Source organism: Barbatula barbatula, assembly GCF_947034865.1.
Source record: "Barbatula barbatula genome assembly, chromosome: 13".
In the NCBI taxonomy this organism is placed as follows: Eukaryota; Metazoa; Chordata; class Actinopteri; order Cypriniformes; family Nemacheilidae; genus Barbatula; species Barbatula barbatula.
In genome coordinates, this window is record NC_136776.1 from 21,837,868 (window position 1) to 21,857,904 (window position 20,037).

The 20,037-nt window shown below is 37.9% G+C and overlaps 4 protein-coding genes across 9 annotated transcripts; 1 reads left to right on the plus strand and 3 right to left on the minus strand.

Moving 5' to 3' along the window:
* Nucleotides 1-466: 466 nt before the first annotated feature.
* On the minus strand, nt 467-11,055 carry pxk (PX domain containing serine/threonine kinase). Of its 4 annotated transcripts, none has more exons than XM_079471442.1 (19): nt 10,765-11,046; nt 9,319-9,369; nt 8,933-8,980; nt 8,561-8,747; nt 7,833-7,910; nt 7,315-7,388; nt 6,982-7,056; nt 5,974-6,078; nt 5,739-5,840; nt 5,319-5,480; nt 5,117-5,234; nt 4,931-5,009; nt 4,586-4,634; nt 4,418-4,495; nt 4,128-4,214; nt 3,975-4,038; nt 3,235-3,297; nt 2,772-2,799; nt 467-1,992 (listed from the first exon to the last, which is right to left on the minus strand). In XM_079471442.1, the coding sequence occupies exons 1-18, from the start codon at nt 10,876-10,878 to the stop codon at nt 2,783-2,785; spliced, it is 1,551 nt and encodes a 516-aa protein (XP_079327568.1). In that variant the 5' UTR covers nt 10,879-11,046; the 3' UTR covers nt 467-1,992; nt 2,772-2,782. The 4 variants fall into 4 exon arrangements, with proteins under 4 accessions (XP_079327568.1, XP_079327566.1, XP_079327567.1 ...); XM_079471443.1 differs by having other exon boundaries at nt 549-1,992; nt 3,235-3,294; nt 10,765-11,003; XM_079471440.1 differs by lacking the exon at nt 2,772-2,799 and having other exon boundaries at nt 10,765-11,055.
* A 378-nt stretch (nt 11,056-11,433) lies between these two features.
* rpp14 (ribonuclease P/MRP 14 subunit) lies at nt 11,434-15,315 on the minus strand. 2 transcript variants are annotated; one of them, XM_079471448.1, is made up of 7 exons: nt 14,941-15,315; nt 14,698-14,812; nt 13,974-14,092; nt 13,723-13,807; nt 13,493-13,569; nt 13,301-13,379; nt 11,434-12,519 (listed from the first exon to the last, which is right to left on the minus strand). In XM_079471448.1, exons 3-7 carry the CDS (start codon nt 14,045-14,047, stop codon nt 12,448-12,450), a joined length of 387 nt encoding a protein of 128 aa, XP_079327574.1. In that variant the 5' UTR covers nt 14,048-14,092; nt 14,698-14,812; nt 14,941-15,315; the 3' UTR covers nt 11,434-12,447. The 2 variants fall into 2 exon arrangements, with proteins under 2 accessions (XP_079327574.1, XP_079327575.1); XM_079471449.1 differs by lacking the exon at nt 14,941-15,315 and adding an exon at nt 14,555-14,610 and having other exon boundaries at nt 11,440-12,519; nt 14,698-14,752.
* On the minus strand, nt 11,906-12,379 carry LOC306903013 (hydroxyacyl-thioester dehydratase type 2, mitochondrial-like; the record flags this gene model as incomplete). Its single annotated transcript, XM_079471933.1, has 1 exon — nt 11,906-12,379. One exon carries the CDS (start codon nt 12,377-12,379, stop codon nt 11,906-11,908), a length of 474 nt encoding a protein of 157 aa, XP_079328059.1.
* Nucleotides 15,063-20,026, plus strand: rbck1 (RanBP-type and C3HC4-type zinc finger containing 1). 2 transcript variants are annotated; one of them, XM_079471444.1, is made up of 13 exons: nt 15,063-15,252; nt 15,687-15,744; nt 15,875-16,019; nt 16,102-16,198; nt 16,300-16,498; nt 16,576-16,667; nt 16,881-17,057; nt 18,006-18,166; nt 18,252-18,363; nt 18,586-18,765; nt 18,850-18,948; nt 19,036-19,179; nt 19,270-20,026. In XM_079471444.1, the coding sequence occupies exons 2-13, from the start codon at nt 15,708-15,710 to the stop codon at nt 19,348-19,350; spliced, it is 1,524 nt and encodes a 507-aa protein (XP_079327570.1). In that variant the 5' UTR covers nt 15,063-15,252; nt 15,687-15,707; the 3' UTR covers nt 19,351-20,026. The 2 variants fall into 2 exon arrangements, with proteins under 2 accessions (XP_079327570.1, XP_079327571.1); XM_079471445.1 differs by having other exon boundaries at nt 15,082-15,252; nt 16,884-17,057.
* The last annotated feature ends 11 nt before the right edge of the window (nt 20,027-20,037 follow it).

The window sequence follows — 20,037 nt, forward strand, 5'->3', positions numbered from 1 at the left end:
CTTTAATGCGACTAGTCATACAATATATATATATATATATATATGCTTTGTTTGATTTATTTTTAATAAATATGATTTCATGTATTATGTTTATCATTGTGTTTTATGGTGTGACAAAGCAAAACATTTAAAAGAAAACTAAAAAAGAAGATAAATCTCTCCTAAGCTTTTTTATATTATAAATATTAATATATTAAATAATATATGATTAACAGTTTTCAACATTTTTCCTGTCCCACCATAGGACATATTTAGGTTTATTACTTACCATTATGTATAAATGAAGTTAAATAAGTTAACTCAGTTTTTAAATATTTTCATAAATCATGTTTTTTATAATGTTATCATGTTTTTATTGTGTGTGTTAGCTGTATTTTTTAAGTAATTATGGCTTAAATCAAAACTAAAAAACTGCAGTTTGATTGATATAAATTGGAAAGCACAATAAAAAGAAAACATGATTTTTGGAACCAAGCTCTTCATACAATGTTTATACGTAAAAATAATCACAACAAATAGATATTTATAAATATACAAGTAAATAAATCACATTAGATCAGTTTAATTGACTGTCTTTATCTCAATGTTTACAACTAAAAACACAACAATATCATTCTTTTAAAATATTGCCAATACAAGTGTTAGAACAGGAAAAACATTTGTTTTTTTAAGCATTGAGGACGTCAGCTCCAGTACTTTTAACAGATTGTGGCAACGTTACAGAGGGCAAATATCTGTTGCAAATTTACTTTATTTTTAAAGATACTCAAGACATTGTCCCCTACTGACATAAACTCTGTAAACTTTATTTTTTCAGGACCACTGCTTAGTATTCAGCGGTAAAGTGCTGTTCAACTTTTTCCCCACAATAATAATAATAATAAAGCAAGGAATTACTGTATTTAACTGCCATGAGTCTATATACAAATGGTTTCACTGTCACAAGAGCAAAACATGACGTCAAAGGTGAACTACTGTGCATGACTGTACATCATTCAAGGTTATAACATGGTTTTCAAGTTGACCCTGCAGTAAGCATAAATGGGGAAGTTACTTTCTTCCAACAGCTGTGCAAATTTAGAAATGATTTTCTACTGATCAGCCCACTTACCACTTGCTAATAAATGATAACGACCAATCGGAATGGATTGCACAAGTGACATCACAATGGCCATTATACAATTATATCAATGGTAAATCAGTAACTGTACTTGTATAGTCATCTCATACAGCGTGTCGCAAGGGGCTTACAAATAAATGCGTTTTGTTATTATTTGTGCAACGTACTGATTGTGATCTTGCAGAACAGGCATACAAATATTGTTCCAAAGAGAAAATATGAACAATGTCGCTTCAAATTACAAAGAGAACAAAGAACGCTCTCAGCTTTTGTAGGCACAAGGGTAAATGTGGCAAATGCTAAACATCCTCACCCCAAATTCTCCAAATAGGAAAACAAAACAGCAAAATATTGCAAGTCGTGGAATTAAAATGTCAGATTCAATTCACCTCATGAAATCATTAAAAAATATAACTCTGCTGGGCGTTTTATGAACCAACCATAAAATCCAGTTTTTATTCGTAATATGTGCCAGACAGCTGGTCCAAGCAGAATCTTTTGAGCAGCATAAGAAAAACGCTGACTGAATCATTATGGAAATAAAACAAACATCATAGAGGTCATTCTTAGAAGTCATTCTTCGCCCGCTGGACCCACGTAGCTAAAAGCCATGAAACAGTTCGAGTGGACGAATGGCTGCCTTTTTCCCTCCCAACTTCTTCAAAAGCGTGGACCGCTGTGACCGACGGTCTCTGATTTTTTCAGTTTGCCTTTGTTGAAGGACTGGATGGAGCCGAGGAGAGCCCCTCGGCCCACGCCGTTGGCACTGGGGGTTGTAAGGGAGGGCGGGCTGGCGTCGGTGCCTGGAGGAGGGGGAGGTGGTGGAGGAGGCGGTGCAGCAGGAGTGGGAAGAGGAGGTGCTGGAGGCACTCCTGCGTGCATCAGAGGAAACAGACTATTAGAATTGGTTACATTTTGAAAAACATAGACACATACTTACCACAACATTTAAAGCCAACATGTTATGTCGCACATTGCACTTTCGTAGTAAAATCTATTTAAGAGTGATGTCGAGTATGTATGGTGGGACAAGATATTAGCGATTGGGAATTGTAATATCATCAAATGTGACTGTTTTATAACATAATCGACATTTTTTAATCTTCAAAATGTTATTAAGAAAGTGAATGTGGACACCTGATTTCACGTTGACTTTAAAGAACTTGGTGCTGATTGGATACAAGGTGCACTTACAATCACCTTCAGAAAAATGAGTGATTGACAACATCGGTCATGCCTTTCTTAACCAACAAGTGCAATGTCATTGCAATGTGCAATGTTCCTTATCCAAAATATTTGTAAATATGAAAAAATGATAAATTACTGAAATAAACAAACATACATGAGGAAAAAAATCACATCACAATCCACAACATCCCAATCGAAGTGTCACGAGAGTTAACTGCCGAAAAGTCACACTTGTTTTCACCAAAACAGACCATTGCAGATTGTGAAGATTTAAAGTTGCACAACCCTTCTCGGTAGACAAGAAACACCTCATTTGCATGCACCCGCATACATTAATATTAACGAGCGACAGGTTTTTATCGGGGTTGGGGGGGGGTGGGGGTGTTAATCGGAAGACGCTACTGAGGAAGGGTGAGTTGCAACTTTATGGTGGAAATAGATTATTATTATTGAATTACTTTACCCCACACATGTTCAAAATGGTGCATGCTCTAGTTTGAAGACAGCCATAAGAAAGAGAGAGAGAGACAGAGAGAGGCATACACATGTTACTGATCATTTAAGAATGACAAGGCACATCGTATTACAAATGATGATCATGATCTGGTAAAACGAATGCAGATTGCAACCAATTTCAGAGGGTTAGGTAATTTGATGAATAATCTTGGAATTAGAAGGATTAGAGATGATCTACCAGGTCAAGACTAGTCGTCTTTGAAAAAGAGAGAATGGGAAAATGAACACATTGTCTAAAGCAAGTTACAATCGAAAACATTTTACCCCATCATACGACAAATATAAAATACAGACCTGCATGTAATGTAGAGAAAAACTGTGATTGTATTGCTAACACACACGACAAATAAACCAAGAAAGACAAACTAATTTTTTGTTGAAGGATTCGTGGAGTTTTAAATGAGACGTACCTGATCCAGGAGGAGGAGTGGGTGAGGATGGACAGGTGGGAGGTGAACTCGCCCCAGAACCTGCTAAAGGGAGAATGTGCATACTCTTCATAAACAACGTCAGAGATTCTTAGGCAATGACAGAAGCTTCTGTAGAATCCAATAGTCAGTAATTTAACGTAATAAATAAAAACATCGAATTATAGGTTTGGAATGACAAAACAGAATTTATTGAACTATCCCTTTAACTTCATCTAACGTTAGCTAGCCTAGCTATCTGCCTACGATCCAGCAGCAGGAGGGCAATCGCTGTTATCATGCAAACTATTAACACAGCGCTAAGCATTGGCAGGCTAGGTAATGTTAGCTAGCTGCTTACCGATAATCCTAAAGCGAGAGGGAAAGCAGAGAAACTGCTGTTACAATGGAAATGGTTATCGAGATCGTAATGAAAATGTATTTATGTATTTTGTATTTATGCATTATCTATTTTTTAACCTAAATTTTTTATTTAATATAAGACACGTAATTATTATTAATAATTTGTCTTTGTCTTTTTATATATTGTGCAGCACTTTGTTTTAAAATAATAAAATACATTAAAAAGACCAAATCTCAACAACAATACTCAGCCTTTTAAATATTTTGATATATATATATATATATAATTGTTTTTAACATTTAAAATAAATGCTGCAATTTATTTTTTGTTGGTCATTTTAGTTAATGGTTTGATAAAAAAATGCTTAAACATAACATACCAGAGTTATTATTGTATTTCAAAGAGAGATCCTCTTCATTTTCGTAAGTGGACTGTCTGGATTTCTGGAACCAAAATAGCCAGATTGATTTCAACATTATTTAAAAAAAAAACATTTTGACCACACCACATTCAGTTTGTGAAACTCATTTACCTTTCTGGCCAACATCTTCCTTTTCCTCTTCTCTTCCTCTGACCCGTGGTGTGACTGTGCTCTCGACAGCCTCTTCTGCTGATGGATCTGAAACACACACAGTTTCATTCATGTAATTTGACAGGTCTTCTAAGAACAGTCTAGTACACACAACCAGACATCAGGGTTCATGAAAAAACAGGAACGTATTCAATTATGTCATCTTTATTACATTGCCGAATTTGCGTAACATTTCTTAAGGAGAGTTAACACTATTTCAGCACAAAAGACTAACACAGACATGAACTGACCGTCCTCTGTTCCTCCACCAGACGCTTCTCTAAACATTCTTTAGACGATTTCAATGCCTCCTTTAATTTGGAGCTGGTCTGTAATTTCAAGTGTGGAAAAAGTGAGATTTTCCATATAAATGAGCTTTTAAATGTAGTTTAATTTGAGATAAAGTTCTTTTCTTTTACCTTAAACTGGGGTTTCTCGGAGTTAAACAGTGACACGTCACTGAACAACCTGTTACGACAAGAGTTTCTTTATAATATTGAAAATCACAAAAACTACAAACAGCTTTCAATGATGACAGAATTAACAATTTTCCTATATAATTACATGTCAATCTGAGCTACAGTCACTGTTTATTTTTTTCAAGTATATTGTCCAAAAACTTATTTTTGAACGTCGGGTAAAAATCTTCACATTACAGGAAAAGATTGCTAATTGAATTCTTTTTTATTTTAAGATTTATATCTTGCCCCCCAGCTACCAGAAATTATTTATTTTACAGTGTAGACCTAAATGTGTAAACGTACGGCGTTTGAAGGAGCTGGGAAACGGTTGGCATTCCCATTTTGCAAGCTTCCGTGGACAGAATGGTTTGAAGTACAGACACTGCAGAGCAATTGAAAACCAAAGGATCAATGTTGCTTTCCAACACCTCATTGGTTGTATCTCAGAAAATATTTCTACGTTACAAATAAACAGATAATCGTACTGACCTACGGAGGGGAATGGAGCAGGTGGGTACTGATCTACAGGTACAGCATCCGGTGGGCGTCCGTACGTCATTTCATAAAGCAAATGTCCGAATGAATAGACGTCAATACTTTCTGTTGTCTGATAAAAAAAAGGTCATATATAATATTGTGATTGTGAATGATAGTTTTACCATTTCAGAAAGTGACTGTAAAAGAAGCTTACATTAATTTTCCTGAACTGTGTGAAATATGGTCTATAATACGACGCCAATCCCAGTAATGAATTCTCTATATCCAACAGTTTGCACGTGTTCTCTTCTACCAGAACATTAGATGCGTGGAGATGTCCGTATGGGAAACCCTTATCATGGAGAAATTTCAGTGCCTGTGACATCGGATGATAAAACAAAAACGAGGTTTTCAGAATTCAATTTAAGTGCATTTGGAATAGCAAAAGAATAATACACGGGGAATAAAGTTCAAGGTAAAATGATGCAAAAAATGAAAAGCCAAACAGAGATTATTGATGCATAAATACATAGACACAAGATTCCTGTATATATACACAAAACAAGTCCAGTTGTTTCATCATTATGGTTTGTGTTTAAGAAACAGATAAATAATTTGTTGTATCAAAACAGACCTCCAGAATCTGTCTTCCATATGTTCGGATCTGTTGCAGCTCCAAACCCTGGATCTTTTTGGGATTGCAGTACTTCTTCAGAAAGGGTTCTTTTGGCTTCACCTGAAGAGTTGGCAAAATTCATAACCCAACAAGAAAGAAAAGGAATGACAGAAAACAGAACTAACTTGAATTTAATGGCTAAAATCTATGTAAATGCCTTTGACATATTTTAGAGCCAAGAAAACCAACTGACCTTGCAAATGTGATCTCTGAGCGTTCCTTTCTCGCTGAAAACCCGAATTATTAGTGCAGACGATTCGCTTGCGGTGGCGAAACTGGCCGTAGAGATGTTTGGATGCTACATGTCAAAACCACATAAGAAATCATCACAAAAAACTCCAAAGAAACAGTTCATTTAGATTTTCTACAGCAATACTCTCGCTTATCTAAATATTTTCCCAAGAGCCGAAATGACCTTGTCATGCATTTGACATAAATCGCTCGTATCGCCGTTAATCTGCTTCTCTGGAATGCAGACATCACGACTATACCTCTTCTTAAATCTCACAGTTCAGTTGAACTTTAATTCCCGGGTAAATTGTCTTTAAGTAACCATTTTCTATAGCTACGCTATTATACTCTTTGTGAGCTCCATCTGTGAATATTATAGTACAGCCGCTAAAGTCACGCAAGAAAACCAGGCGAGCAGGAAAAACAAGAGCACATGATGCCGCCGCATGACAGTTGCATACAAAGCATCCAAACATCGGTCCCACACACAAAGAAAGGGTCAGTTCATCCGTAAGTACATCTTCACAACCAGCGGACTGTCTGCAACACAGCCATTTTCTATCATTATGTGTTAGTCCAAGCAGCATGAAAAAAGCTCTTCAGATTTGTAACACAAAGTACAAGGTTTCTGATGCACTTCAGATGCGTTTCTACCGGATTTTAAAGGCTTGATTTTACTTGACCTAAATAACCACCCCACAACCTTTTAGCAACCATCCAGAATACCCTGGCAACCGCCTAGCAACAGCCTCCTATACACATGCTAAAGCCTAGCATAGTGGTCTGTAGTTTGTATGGACAAAGTGAATGTACATTTCTCAAGAAACAGCCAATCATAACAGAGGTCGGGTTCTTAAAGTTACAGGGCACAAATTAATAAAGGTATTATAAATCAAATTACATTTACATTTTTACAAATGCTCAATACAAAAAAATAAGTCTATATAGGGTTTGTATACAGAGGACTTACAGACAAACTGGGAAGCAGCTTCATTGCAGACTGGAGATCTTTGTCCAACAAGAATTTATCCGGACCCAAATCGACCTATAATTGAAGAAATCCTTTTATTGGTGATACGAATATTGCTAAAGTTCAGCTTCCGCCACAAAACTGTTGTATAACGTGAAGAGATTAATAGGTTTGTTATGTGGCGTACAAACAACGCAAAGATCTACATCAGGGTTACATAATAATGAGAATTAAACACGTCGAGGTCAAAGTTCTGGATTAACACAAACTAAGAACGGTGTTATGCGTATCTTGCTTTGTGTTTGTATACGAGTGTCTTATAGTGAAACTCACCCAACTTAAAACTTGCTTGTCTTTGGGCTGTTCTTTGTTTTTGACTAAAAAATACTGCTTTCGTAACCTCCAGCCTATAAAAAACAAACATCCACAGATTCAATCTAAACCTGTGACTGTCAATGATAAATCATTTTGAGTAAAGGGCAGAGAAAGTTTCCTCCCAGATCCGTCCCGACTGTGAAACTTGCTCTGTTTTCGGAGGAAATATTTCCCACGAGTCTCTGAAATGGAGGTGTCATGAACACTCTACATCTCAAAGTAAACTGCAGCGTCTGACACTCTGACACTACAAACTGTGTCATCGCAAGGAACAAATCAATACAACTTTATAATTATTCTTTCAATCAAAGCTGATCTTTTTATAGCTTTCGCAGCGACAACTAATTCTGATACCAATGCCAAACCGTGACACGGCACTGACTACTTTTTCTTGCGAAATCTTCATTGTGAAACAGATTTTTTGCAATAACGTATCAGGACAGATAGAGGAACTATAGAAAGAGAGCTTTACTCACCGATGTCTTTTAAAGGCTCGACGACCTCCCATTTTGGATCAGATCTAAACAACATGGACACATGCTGTAAGGCAATTTCTGTAAAAATAAAACATAAAGTATTATAATGTGCTAGATCTGTGTGTTTTGGGGCTGTCATGATATCAGATTATGGTAAATATAACGTACCTCGTAAACATAAGGCACTTACGATGTTATCACAAAATCTATTACTTTTAAAACATTTTTAATAATGCTATCAGTCAAAATCATCTTTACTAGTTAAGGCAAACTTTTAAACAAGCACTGTATTATGTACGGTATTACAGTGTGGTATTAATACAATATGTATTGTGATTTATAATATTGACACAATATATTGATAAATATTTTTATAGTGTTTTTGCCGATGACGGTATATTGCGATACTCTTGCATTGATTACATTTCTTCATGCAAAATCTCTTTTGGCACGTGGCTACACACAAGTTAGCCACACCCACTTATTTAAATAACGCTATGATAATAAGTAGGTGTGGGTAACTCGTGTGCACGAAATCGGAAAACAAATCTTCAGTTGACATTTTAGTCTGTCGCAACGATATATACCGCCCATCCCTATACTAGAGTAAACATCTGTGTAGGTAATCGTAAATAAATCGTAATAGTACTAAAATGCTATCGTCTAAAATATCTTTGGGCATCCTAAATCAATAATAATCTACCAAAGCAGCTGTAAGGTTCCCTTACCTGTGTAATTTGCGGCGTAATTGTTCGTGTCGAGAAACTTCTTGACTAGCTCGCAGCTTGACAGAACGTGGTGATGCGTGATGTAGTTCAGATAGGCCTGAAGACCCTTCTGCCGTTCAGCTATAAACTCTCGGTCCATGTTTCCTATCAGCTTCTTAGGAGGAAGTGGCAGGTTGAGACCAGAGATCTGCAAAGAGGGTGGTGCATGAGAACCGGCCTGTAGTTACTCTTTCACTTTACGGGAAGGGTAAAGTTAAAAACTATTTGTGTGGAGTCAGCAACAGCGAATTGTGGGCATTGTGAGAGCGATGCATTAAATCATGCTGATGAAAGACCTTTTTCCATACGGGCTTGTAGAAACTCTGCACTCACCAGTAAACTGTTATTTAGCATGTCAAAGTCGCTGTATCGTCGGATGACCTGGAAAAAACCATGACAGCAAATCAATTCCAAGTCAATAGAAAAAGATCAGATGGACGGATATTAATAATTGATGTGCAATGGTGTTGAAAGGACCCGGAATAAAAAGGTACAGTAGTGTAACGTTCTGGAAACATCAGGGTAACGTCAAAAGAACGTCAGGCCTAGTTTTTGGCACCAAGAGCGTTGGCTGAACGTACATAAACGTGGGAACGTGGGAAACAAACGGGGAAACGTGGGAAACAAGAACTTACTGACGGATTTCACAAAATGTGTAAAATCCAGATTGCGTAGTTCCAAAGGTTTGCATTCAGAAGTATGTTTCCGGTTTAACTTACCGTCCAGCTGTTGTCAGTGGAAACCCCCCTTTGTACCCGAATGATGTATTCCTGTCAACAGAGGAAAACCCAAATTGAGAACAACTAACTGCGCAAAGCCGGTCTGACAACTGGAAACCAGCTAAGACCAACACACAACATATACATAACATTTCATTCTAAAGAGGAATGATCAAACGGTATTCTTTTGCCATGCTAATAGTAATACGACCACAATTGTTGTCCTAAATAATGAGTTTACACATTTGTGGTTTTCACAGCCGAATTGTGAATGCAACCAAACAGGAAGACTAAAAACCGTGCATTTTACGATTGTTTTTCTTCATACACCCAGCCGCCCCCTCCACCGACCCAGTCATTCTGTTACTCACACACTTTAATGTTTGACTGACCTTGAAAATATCACCTGACGCTTTTATAAAACCAAAGCATACGCTCAGTGCTTCATGCATGAGATGAGCACGACTGTTTCAGATGACATCCGTTATATGACCGACGTTTCCATTGACCTATGTCTTCACGCATAAACAGTTCCAGCTCGTGTATAAGAACAGATATCTATCAACAAGCTATTATGGTCATAAAAACAGTCAGCCTATTGATTGACCACATTGTAAATAACTGACTTGTTATTACGGTGGACTGTAAACAAGGTGTAAAGTTTACACTACCGAGAGCTGAATGGTGTGCAGTTTCGTTTACAGAGTAATGAAGAGTGAATTGAAGACAAAATGAGAGGCAAAGCCAAGGTCTCTCATGTGGTTTTGGTTTCGCAACATCAGGAAAGTTCTTGCAGCAATAATACAAAGGATCGTATTTAGACATGAACCCACAAGATCAGTTCCAGAGCGGTTTATATAGTATGTCACATGAGATACATCTTTACATATATAGATAAAGCGTTTATGCAAACGCTTATACTTCCATATGACTTCATTCAACATTATTTCGCAAAGAATTGCCTTGATAAAATGAACATTTTTCATTTTAAATGTCGATATTACATGTTTGTTTACACTTAATATATAAGGGACATATATAATAATCAACAATAACCTATAAATAATTGATAATCCACAAACTAGTTTCTTCATTTGTGTTTGTTTGCATTTGAAATTACAATCCTAGTCTGTTGAGTTGCTCTTGGTTATAAACATTAGACAAAAATGACATATTATATGTAATCTACTGCTTATATATATATAAATATATATATTTATATATATATATAATATATAATAACACATTAATAGAAGAATCGGTTGTTCATCAACAACAGCTTATACATCCGAAAACGTAAAGTTGGAACTTCACGTTCACGTTTCCGCCACTAAATACATATATTCATAATCTATACTCAAATCTTTATAGATTCGTCTACGTTACACGACACCTCCGGGTCTCACCCGGACATAAACAACCGATCAAAGCGGTGATTCAGTTTACCGTGTGCGACTGTAAACTCTGGCTGGCCTCGATCACGGCGATCAGCGGCACGGTGTCGTCCAGCGGCGGCTTCCTGCCGGACAACGGCGGCGTCTGCTGCTCCATGAACGCCATCTCGGAGGTAAACAACACGAAACCGATTCCACAGCGCTGGGTCCGGTGTAACCGAGAGCCCGCCCCGGTCGGTAAAGGGACGTGACGGGGTTACGCTCAACTTCTACTGCGCGTCTCCGGCGCTTGTGACAACGTGGGAAACGCGAATCAGAAGGCGTGTTGGGCTTCACGCGGCGCTGCGTAGACTGATCGCTAAGTGACATCACATTACCGCGAGACCGACTCGAGTGCTACGGTTTGGACTCGGTCTCGCGGTACTTCGATGACTTACCGGCGTCAGTCTCGGCAGTCGAGTTGTTTGCCGTTAAATACGTCTTGTTTAACGTATTCTTATATCTAAAATAAATCGGGTTTCCTTACTGTACACTTAATTAATTTAGTTTTATTAAAATGTATATATTCATATTTTCACGTTGTGTGTTATATTCTACCAAATGAGTTGCTCAAACAGGAAACCACAGAGGGCTCACGGCTAAAAACAGTCATATCGTTCTTGTGAAAGATATAAAGAAAAGATAAGTTTAAAAAAATCCGTTTATATGTCGTCATAATCTTGTATAGCAAGTTAAGCATCTTTGTGACCCCGCTAGCAGTGCAGCTAAAGGTTAGTTGGGAGGTAGTCACGTGATCAGTTGCTCAGCTTCCTTTTTATCTCAATTTATTTTATTTGGACAATAATACAAAAGAATATATAAAACAATTATTTTGAAGACCACGTAGACCATGAACCTGGAAAAATATACATTAATGTATTGGTAGTCATTTAAACTTATATTGATTCTTGCTGTTTCTGAAACTTCTGAGATTTAATTCATACCATTTTTATTGCTACAAATGCCGACACATAAAAACTCATTAGGTTGATTATTTTCCCCACATAAGGTTTATTTAAACTTCACCTCAGGGAAGAAGAGAGAAATTCAAATCCCAGAAGCACTAAATCTTTCATAAGGACAAAAATAAATGCATTCCTGGCAGCACATTTTGTACATAACGAAAGTGAACAGCAACATCCTCTCAAAGTTTCTCATGGTCGCTGGGAGTTCTTTGGTATCATAACCGTGACCTCTCCCTCCATGACCACTTTGTCTTTGACAGTGCAGGAAACAGAAATGAAAGCAAAGGACATTTTGATTTTTTTAACCTCCGCTTCCGCCACCACCTCCTCTCCAATGTAGAGGGGCGCCGGGAAACGTATTTCCTGATGGAGAAAAATGCAACCTTTGCCGGGCAACTTGGTCCCCAAAACTGCTGAGATCAGACCGTTGATGAGCACTCCGTGAACAATAGGGGTCTCGAAAGAGGTCGATTTGGCGTACTCGGGGTCGAGGTGGAGAGGATTTGTGTCTCCAGTGAGCTCAGCAAAAAGCGCCACATCTCTGGCACTGAATGATTTCGCCAGAGACGCTCGTTCCCCGACGTAGAGCGACCTGAGCCTTACTGAAAGAGGTGGAGGAACTGTCAGGAACCCGGAAAATGCAGAGTTGACAACACGGCACATCTTTCGGTTGAAAATATTTCTGCTCGGACTAAACGTCATTTTTAAGGTATGTGTTCTGTAGGGTCTCCTTAAGATGTCAAACTCTTGCCGAATTGCAGTTCTCGGCTATTTCCAGACAAAGCTAGCAAAAAAGGTGACACCTGCGATGAAAAATAAAACAACTTTGAAAAACTTTCACAGAAGCATGGAACATACGTGACATTGACTACAATGGGGATCAGTATTTGAAACCATGAGATACAAACTAGGGATGCACGATAAATTATCAGCCATATCGGTATCGGCTGATAAATGGTCATTTTAATGATATCGGGATTGGCCAATAATACAATTTAGGCCGATATATTATAGCCGATAAATCAAGAATAATCTCCTCAGGTTAAATTTATTCAGATGCACGCTGCTCACAGTTAAAATACTGTCCAGTATCTTTCTGTCCTGATCATTCACTTACTGCTATTAGCAAAACATTGTTGATGTAGATACAGTATTTATGAATGTGTAAATCAAGAAACAAAATAAAAACAGTTTCCAATTTTTTTTTTTACTTTCAGTCTTTGAAAATTGTATATTAATATTTACTTAATACTGTATATCGGCCCCCAATGTTAAAAAATTATCAGTTATCGGCCAAAATGTACATATCGGTGCATCCCTAATAAAAACGCAAACACTAAATGCAGTTGGTGGACTCAAAGCATACATTTACATAATATTATGTTATTTATGTATTTATGTCAAGTCATTGCTGGAAGATTATCAAACAATTCACAAGCTCTTTACTGACATCTACTGCTAATAAAAAGAACGCAAAGCCAGGACAAAAAAGCCCACCACTCATATTCCCAAGTTGCAGAAGCTCATTTGATTATACAATATTTGAAAGTACAAAAGCTTAAATGTAATGTTGGAAAATCTCACCTGTATGACCCTAAAAGCACAAGTCTCATCCTGACAGGATCCCAGCAAAGTTAAAGCGCTCCACAGTTTCACCAGACCCCTTGTGTGCAAATGCATACATGTAAATAGAAAACATAACATAGAGACACCAAATTTTACTATTATCACGAAAACAAACTGCTTTAATGCAAGTGCAGCATATGAAGTGCTTACTTGTTGTACACACGCAGTATAGCTGTAAGTGAGCTCTGATCGAACTTTAGCAGATCGAATGGAAATGCAGCGCCAACCTGCCATACAGAAGAATATATAGAATAAAGGGCAGACTATAATACACATCTAAGAATCTAAACAAGCGCAATCCAGATTTGATGTTTTGATGGAATTTGTCTACTCGTTTCGCTTTAATTACATCTACAATGTAATGAACACTATTTGCTGACCTCTCCATACAGCTCCTTAAGAGCAGATATGATCAACTGCTTAAACTGTGCGTTAGAAAAACTTCTCTTTCCATTCTCCAAATCTCTGAGAGGATCACAAAGAAAATAAAGAAGGTCTTGACAAAATAATGCTTTTTATGAATGTTTTTTAATAACAGGACATAAAATTCAAGGCGAATTGGAGAAAAGTCAATTATAATCTGCAGAAGCATATAATCAAGATCAAAACTGACCAGTCTCGTGACACTTACAGGGATACCTTCATATAGTGATACACGGAGGCGTTCTTGTACACACGTCGCTCAAAGGTTGTGGGCTCCTCCATAATTTGTAGAACTGTGGTTGCAAATTCTTCTTCTACTCATCGAATCTGCTCAAAGATAAACATTTGTTATAATAGTCAACAAGAGGAACATAATGGGTGTCATGACTATTGCCAATGGGTGGTATTGTTTATGTTAGATTTGTTAAGCTCCCTTTAGATGAGTTGCACATGTACCATAGTAATATAATAAGAGAAATGCTTATGAGTTTAATGGTTTTTAAGGGAATTGAATTGGTTTTAATGGAAAATAAAATGGTCTCGACTGGCAATGTGTTGTGTTCTATGGGTGGGAATAAGACCCAACATAAACTGCTTAAATAATTTACTAATGGTTTAAATGGTAAACAAAGAGTTCACAAATGGATTTGGTAAATATTGTTTAGCAAGGTATACCATGTAAACAACCATGACACACAAACACCATTTATCATCATAAAACATTAGAATCTGTCAAAGTACTTTCGTCCATAATAATGTAATGCAATGAGAGTACCGTTAAACACGCACATTGTTGGCAAGCACGGCGTTTTGCAACATGTTCTCCTTTGCATTTATAGGCATAGCTTCAAAACGAGTTAATGCATTGAATCAAGCGATCTGAAACAACGTAAATTACACGTAAGTATGAATAACAAAAAAACCAAACTTACACAATCCGTCACGTGCGGCACCCACGGCGCCATGCATTTCCCCGCTTTACATCTCGCGAGAACAGCGCCTTGCGTTTCTCACGCAACGTCAAATGTCGCGAGAACCGCACCTCGCCTTTCCCAACATGCGAGAACAACACGTTATCAAAGATTGCGATAAACTCCCTTTAAATAAAGTTAATCCATAAAGAATTATAAAACACATCAACGTTTCCCCACGACTCACTCAAGTAAAGCACTTACCATCACACTACATCATTTTTATTACGATTCGTGCTTTCATTAAGTTTTTATTCCGTCTTTTCTCCATTGAATGTTATTTTATTTATCGATTTATTTGATAGTATAGTTTGAGTCATCCAAATGTGCACCTCGCGGTTCGATGGAGAGTTGCGCAACTCTCATTCTTGGCGATTTCGGGGAACTTCCTGAACACGAGCTTCGTTTCGCTTTTCATTTCTGTCTAGTTTGCTTGGAAATAAACAAATGTTTTAATCGGCTGTGAAGACGATAGACGAAGAAGACAAACGTTGAATAATAAACGTTGGTCATATGGTAAGTTTATGTGCGTGTTTCTGGGCAGTCACTGTGTTGTTTTGCCTTCACGAGCGCCGTTTCGGTGTTGTTTCGCTGTTTACCGCACTTACCAGACCTATTTCAGTTCCGCATGTAAGATATGTTTTACATATATTTTTACTATTGTGACAAAGATGTTAAACTACCACATTTTGATGCTGCCGTTTTTTTCCTCAATATTGCACTGTGCTCTTTTGATTTCTTGAATAGGAAGTTATTTAGGATCTATATTATTGTTGCTATTACTCCACATAACTTTATATGACATGAAAACATAACTTATTATACTATATCATATAATATACTGTAATTAATGGGATATGTCCACAGTGCGTTATACTAATATATAATATTATGTAATATAGTATAATAAAATACAATATAACATTGCTAACTAAATTGTTTGTTTTTAGTATTCATAGATCCATAGAAGTATGGCTGCCCTCGATGCTTCCAGCAAAATAAAAGAAGGTGGGTGTTTTTAATAGTTCTGCCCTTCATTCTCTACACATAAATTATGTCTAACGTTAATAAAGTGTGATATTAATGTTTAGTTTCACACACAAACGTATCCGAGATAAATCTAACACTGTTTTCCCAGCGGAGGACGTGGCCCGGCTACTGAGCGAAGCTATCAACGACCAAGATAAAGAAGAAGCCACCAAACACCTCGAGCAGCTGTTGGATCTGAAGCTCCCTGTGTGTGTCAGTCTCAGACCAGAGGCATACAGCCAAGAAAAAATCAGGTATGCCATCAAATCAGTAGTATGTGTGCCTGCTTTCTTTTAGTTGAGGATCAAACCTTGTCTGTGCTCTGATTGGCTGCAGGTTGAAGGTGGGAGTGACGGATGCGATGTCAGAGGTTTGCGTCCCTATTACATTGACGGTACCCGTTTACACGACGATATCAGAACTGAAAGAGAAGGTAAATCATGTTTGTGTTATTGTTTGTTTATTAGCGATGTTCTAAGATTTGTTGTTTTATTGGAGTTTTGACTTCAATTTCCACGCATCCAACAATGACAGATCAGTAAGGACTATGGATTCCACCCGGCCGTCCAGCGCTGGGTGATCGGGAAGCGGCTCGTCCAGGACAGAGATACCTTGTATCAATATGGGGTCAAAACGCACGACGACTCGGCCTTCCTCTTTGTTCTGACGGCCAAGGCTGCTAATCTGAGCCGGGAGCAGGAGAAGAAAGACAAAGGAGAGAAACTCATAGACGGTAATGAACCAGATTTACTGGTTTACGTGGTGTAAATCGAACTCAAGATTATTGATTCTTATGTGTTTTTGTTGAAGATATCATAGAGAACATTGAGCTTCTGGACGTTGCGGCTGCCTCTCCAGATGTGCGTCCGAAGACAAATATTGCTGTAACTCCCAAACCTAAGGTTTGTCTATTTATAATGTTATCTGTTTACCGGACCAACAGATTTGGTTCCCAGATCATTTCATTCATGAATCATTTTGACACAATTGTTGCTTGCATATCAGTTTATTTACCAATTGTGTTATTTCTGTATAAAGTACTTATTCTTTGGTTGTCCCAAGGTTTATTCTACACGGTTCATTACTTGATCTGTAATCTAAAAATTACGTTACAGCAGATCGGCTGGTCGTGTCCAGAGTGCACGTACCTGAACAAACCCACCCGTCCTGGATGTGAGATGTGTAGCACAGCCAAACCCGAGAACTACAAAGTTCCAGACCTGTACCACCCGGACGAGGAGGAGACCAGGAGACTTCAGCACGAGGAGCTGGCTAGCCTGCAGTACGCGCAGGTTAGCTGAATGGACATCATATGTTTGACTGCTTGAATAGATGCTGTTTTTGTTGCTCAGACGGGGGAGCATAGCGCAGGCAAAGGCATTGTTGTGGATTTTGTCAGGGAACGCACTTACTGATACAATGTGTCGCTTTGGATAAAAGCATCGGCCAAATGCATAAATGCTTATGTAAGTGTGATGAAAATAAATGGCTACGCCGATCCGTTTGTTGGGTTAGGGTCAGGATTCTTAGACGGAAGTCCAAGTTGAACTACCAAGAAATCTGATGCAGACTTAAGTTAAAATAAATAATAAAGAGACGGAAAATGAAAATAAGGATTCTTTCAAGTCCATTTTGTTTCAAAACAAGTGCGTTACACAACTGTAGTAAAATCACGTGTATTTTTGGGTTATATAAAACCAAACAGCAAAAACATGTGAAGCGCAAAAAAGGGTTCTTGGTTCTCTCAATTTAAATGTTATTTCAATAGCGCTTTTAACAACTATCCATTCCTCTAGAATAATCATAGAAAATAAGAAATTATTAAATCAATTAAATATATAAAATAAATGGAGTACATTGTAATATATAATATTAGTGCTTTTATTATTGAAAGACATGTGCTCAAGATCTTATTTTGTAATGTAAAAGTTTACATAGGACTTACACTAGAACCCACATTCCTTTAGGATTTGTGTTTATTGCTACAAACTAGGGCTGTTACAATATACAAAGGTTATCACGGTAATGATGTTATCACAATACTTATTCACCTTTTAAAAATAGATAATGCTATTATTCAAAATCACTGCCAACCAAATATAGTCGTCCAAATATTTACAATATTAATATCACATTTATTGTCCTTACCGGTGTATATATAATATAGCAGGCCTACTATAAATAATAGAGAATACAGAAAGATATCTAATAATTGTGTCTGGTTCCTTTCGTTGCCGTAGTCTATTCTGAAAGAACGGGAGAATAACTACCGTGACCTCTTGGAAACAGACACTTGCAGTCTGGTGGGCAACGCGGAAGAATTGGATTGCGCAGTCTGCTTTTGCACCATCCAGCCGGGAGAGGGCGCTGTACTTCGAGAGTGTCTGCACAGCTTCTGCAGGTACTTTACGATGGGTTTATTTCATTTAACTGTAGAACAGGGTTGAACCGTAGACCGAAGTTCAACCTGTGCATGTCTCCTGCAGGGAATGTCTGAAGGGAACAGTGGTGAACTGCACAGACGCTGAAGTCGCGTGTCCTTTCGTAGACCAGGAGTACTCCTGTAACTGCAAACTTCAAGACAGAGAAATCAAATCTGTAAGATGACAATCGATTTATTACTTCCTTGCTTAAACCCAATAGAAATTGTAATGGTTTAGATTACAATAACATTATGAAGCATCAGCCGGCATATAACATCCCACTGGAGACCCACAGAGAACATTACAGCTTCCATTTAAACCAATGCAACCCCCATTACAACCATTAATACATTTTTTAAATGGTTTTCAAACATTATAACTTGTATTTTTCCTCCAGCTTCTCACCCAGGAGGAGTATCAGAAGTTTCTGCAACTGAGGCTGAGCATCGCAGAGTCCCGCAGCGAGAACAGTTACCACTGCAAGATGCCCGACTGCGCAGGCTGGTGCATCTTCGAGGACGACGTGAACGAGTTCACATGCGACATCTGCAACGAGACCAACTGCCTTCTCTGCAAAGTAAACACGTGCACTTTTATTACTTTTATTGAAGCTTGAGAAATGCATTTGAACTAGGAACTAACACAAAGTGCGGCGTTACAGGCCATTCACAAGAATATGAATTGTAAGGAGTATCAGGATGATCTTCGTATAAGAGCACAGAACGACGATGCAGCCCGGCAGACCACCGAGACACTTGAGGTGGGCAGAACGTTTTGGGCTTAAAGATATTGATAGTAATTATAAGTTGTACGTTGGTCATTAAAGCATTTGCTCATTTGACCTCAGCAACTTGTGCGAACCGGCGAGGCGATGAACTGTCCCAAATGTCAGGTGATCGTCCAGAAAAAGGACGGCTGTGACTGGATCTGCTGTCTGATGTGCAAGACAGAGATCTGCTGGGTGACCAAACAAGCTCGATGGGGACCACAGGTCAGAGATTTCGTGCTGTTTGTTTTATAATACGGTGTGTTATTAAATGTAATGAGAAAGCTGAGATCTTGTTGTGTTTCGCCACCGCAGGGTGCTGGAGATACATCAGGTGGCTGTAAATGTCGAGTCAACGGAGTTCTCTGCCATCCAAAGTGTCAGAACTGCCACTAAGCGCCATTCGCTGCTGATTTACTACATCAACACAACACTTTTACACACTCCACACCTCATGATGGGTCAACGACTGCTGTGACACTATCAAATGTTTACCACCTTTATTTGTCTGGATAATTCACATTGATAGATATTCTAAAGATTAAAGACCTGTGTTTTAAACACAGATCAAACCAGGACATGAATTTGGATGTTATTATTTAAAGATAGAAAGTGCCTTTAAGTTATTTTTATGCATTAAATGATAAACAGTAGGATGAAGATGTGACTACAAGTATCTCGACCAAAGTGTTTACGCTTAACTGATGTCTTAAATCAAAAATCTTCTGTAAAATCACGCTATGGGACTTGTGCAATGATCAATAATCACACTGTTTTATTTTTGTCGTCAGCGGAACATTAGTGCTGTGAAACGAATTGTAAGAGGCTTTATGGTGCATCTCGATTTGTAAAAGGAAATTTTTTGTTTGCTCTAGTGTGATGTTCAAAATGTGTACAACCAAGGTATAATTGAAACTATTAGGGATGTAATAAAAAAAGACAGGAAGGGCTTTAATCGGATGCATTGCACATTTTTCATATACGATGTGCATAACGGAAATAACATGATGAAAGAATACATTTTTGCAACCGTCTACTATATTTTATAAATGAATAAAGCTGGCACAAAACATTTATGACTTA

Coding starts and splice junctions, on each gene's coding strand:
- pxk (XM_079471440.1), bottom strand. CDS start 10,878: ATGGCGTTCATGGAGCAGCAGACGCCGCCGTTGTCCGGCAGGAAGCCG. Junction 4,635..4,930: donor TCCCAGCTCCTTCAAACGCC/GTACGTTTACAC, acceptor TTGTCGTAACAG/GTTGTTCAGTGACGTGTCAC. Junction 4,215..4,417: donor TGGTGGAGGAACAGAGGACG/GTCAGTTCATGT, acceptor TGTGTGTTTCAG/ATCCATCAGCAGAAGAGGCT.
- rpp14 (XM_079471448.1), bottom strand. CDS start 14,047: ATGGAGGAGCCCACAACCTTTGAGCGACGTGTGTACAAGAACGCCTCC. Junction 13,380..13,492: donor ATACTGCGTGTGTACAACAA/GTAAGCACTTCA, acceptor TTTGCACACAAG/GGGTCTGGTGAAACTGTGGA. Junction 12,520..13,300: donor GTGCTTTTAGGGTCATACAG/GTGAGATTTTCC, acceptor TTTTCATCGCAG/GTGTCACCTTTTTTGCTAGC.
- rbck1 (XM_079471444.1), top strand. CDS start 15,708: ATGGCTGCCCTCGATGCTTCCAGCAAAATAAAAGAAG. Junction 16,668..16,880: donor CTGTAACTCCCAAACCTAAG/GTTTGTCTATTT, acceptor ATTACGTTACAG/CAGATCGGCTGGTCGTGTCC. Junction 18,364..18,585: donor AAGACAGAGAAATCAAATCT/GTAAGATGACAA, acceptor TTTTTCCTCCAG/CTTCTCACCCAGGAGGAGTA.